The 1,757-nt window shown below is 40.6% G+C and overlaps 1 protein-coding gene across 1 annotated transcript in view; it reads right to left on the reverse strand.

Moving 5' to 3' along the window:
- DTNB (dystrobrevin, beta) overlaps nucleotides 1-1,757 on the reverse strand; it is a 198,699-nt gene that overhangs the window by 63,125 nt on the left and 133,817 nt on the right. The window contains exon 12 of the mRNA XM_009332341.1: nucleotides 1,203-1,316. Within this exon, the coding sequence (XP_009330616.1) occupies nucleotides 1,203-1,316 (114 nt within the window). The remainder of the gene's footprint in view (nucleotides 1-1,202; nucleotides 1,317-1,757) is intronic.

A 1,757-nucleotide genomic window follows, 5' to 3' on the forward strand; every position in this document is an offset into this window, starting at 1 on the left:
TGAGATTATTGCATCGCTTTAAAAAGCTGTGCTTTATTTGGTCCGAACGTGGCTGGTTTCCAGTTTAAGCTCTTGGTTCTTATATCTTTCTCTGCTGGGTCAAACAGCACATCAAGTTGCCCCGCAAACTCTTTTTTCTACACCTCTTGCATAACATTTGTGGGTATCTATCTTCTGCATCCTCTCCAGTTTTTCAAACATTTAAAAAAAATATACATAGCTATGTAAAGCATAAAGCTAGAAAATCTATGAGCTATTATCATTAGGTAACAGAATGAAAGATATCAGTGAGATACCAAAATGTACTATAATGTAGCGAATTCTGTATGAAAAAGTAATGAAGGAAGTTGAAAGCCTTAGATTTTGCAATATGGGGCTGGATTATACCTTGCAGACACTGCCTGCAGTTGCAGTAGCTCCATCCCAAGGGCACTGCACTTTATGGAAAACCTTTAAACATTCCTGGGAAGCACAACCACCGTGCCATTTCCTACGCGGGGAGGAAAAGTTTACCCCAACGGATGATATACAATGCAGTTTGCAAAGAGCTGCTGCTGCCAAGAGCTTAAATTTTAGAACCTACTTTAGATTACAAATGGCATTTTTGAAGGTTGAGCTCTAAATTAACTAGTAATAGAAGATGAAATAAAATATAGCCAGAGAATGCCCTTGTGACTACCCAAACTATGAAACACTTTATTCTATAAATACTGACAATTTTTCCCTGTCACTTCAAAATGCAAACTTAATCAAAGAGGCTTTGAAGATTGTTCTCCAACTTTGGATGTCTGTCTGACTATCTGCAGGTATGAACTTTCGGAGTTTCACTGACTAATCAAATAACTGACATTTATCTTCAACTCCACTCCTTTGGAAAAGAAATAATAAGCAGTTAATGCCATTTCTGCTAGTTTTTCCCATCGGTTTCCTCTTTACAAACAGTTTTCTGAACTATACAAATAGAATTCATTTTAAGAGACTTTTTTATTTACTTCTAAATCCACTTAAAAAAAGGCCAAATTGCAGTATGCTGTCAGTCTTCAGGATTCAGCATTTTAAATAACCCTTGAAGGTCACTGACGATATGCTGGTATTAGCGTATTTCCCCAATAACAGCCAGTGCTGTCTGTGCCACAGAGCAGGCTCCGCGGGCTGACTGGCCCTGCTACCGAATGCACACGAGCTTCAGATATTTCTTTTACCGTAGAAGCCGTAGTTCAGCCAATAAAGTCGGGTTCTGCTGGGCTTTCTCAGGGGTGGGTTGAGAGGCTTGTTCATGTTCCAGCCTGAGACGCTGAATTTCTTGGAGTATCTCTCTATAGAAATGACAGAGGGAAGATTAAAGAGGAAAAAGGTCAGCCTCTGCCCTGCTCTTAAATACTGTTATAGCCCTTCAAGCACTCTTTCTGTCAGTCCCCAGCCTAAGTACAGCAATTTTGTTCACGTTATGACTGGCACAGACTCAAACCCAAGACAGGTAAGTTAGTGCAGTCCTACAAATTGCTGTAATATACATAGAAAATTTATTACTTAATAAGAAGTATGAAATCACTTATGTGCCATATGCTGGCAATGTCTCTCCAAAACCATTCATGCGGAATGGGCTAAAAGACTGTTCTAAGAGAAAAAAAGTTCCATTTTCAGCAGAATCTGCATTGCACATGCTGTAGGAAGGGCTCTGAAGCGGCACTGCCAGCATCCGCGGCCGTGCTGGCGCCGGTTAGCTTCCCACTCACCTTTCCAAGGGCTCCTGGCAA

This window comes from Pygoscelis adeliae, unplaced genomic scaffold (genome assembly GCF_000699105.1).
Source record: "Pygoscelis adeliae isolate BGI_AS28 unplaced genomic scaffold, ASM69910v1 Scaffold89, whole genome shotgun sequence".
In the NCBI taxonomy this organism is placed as follows: Eukaryota; Metazoa; Chordata; class Aves; order Sphenisciformes; family Spheniscidae; genus Pygoscelis; species Pygoscelis adeliae.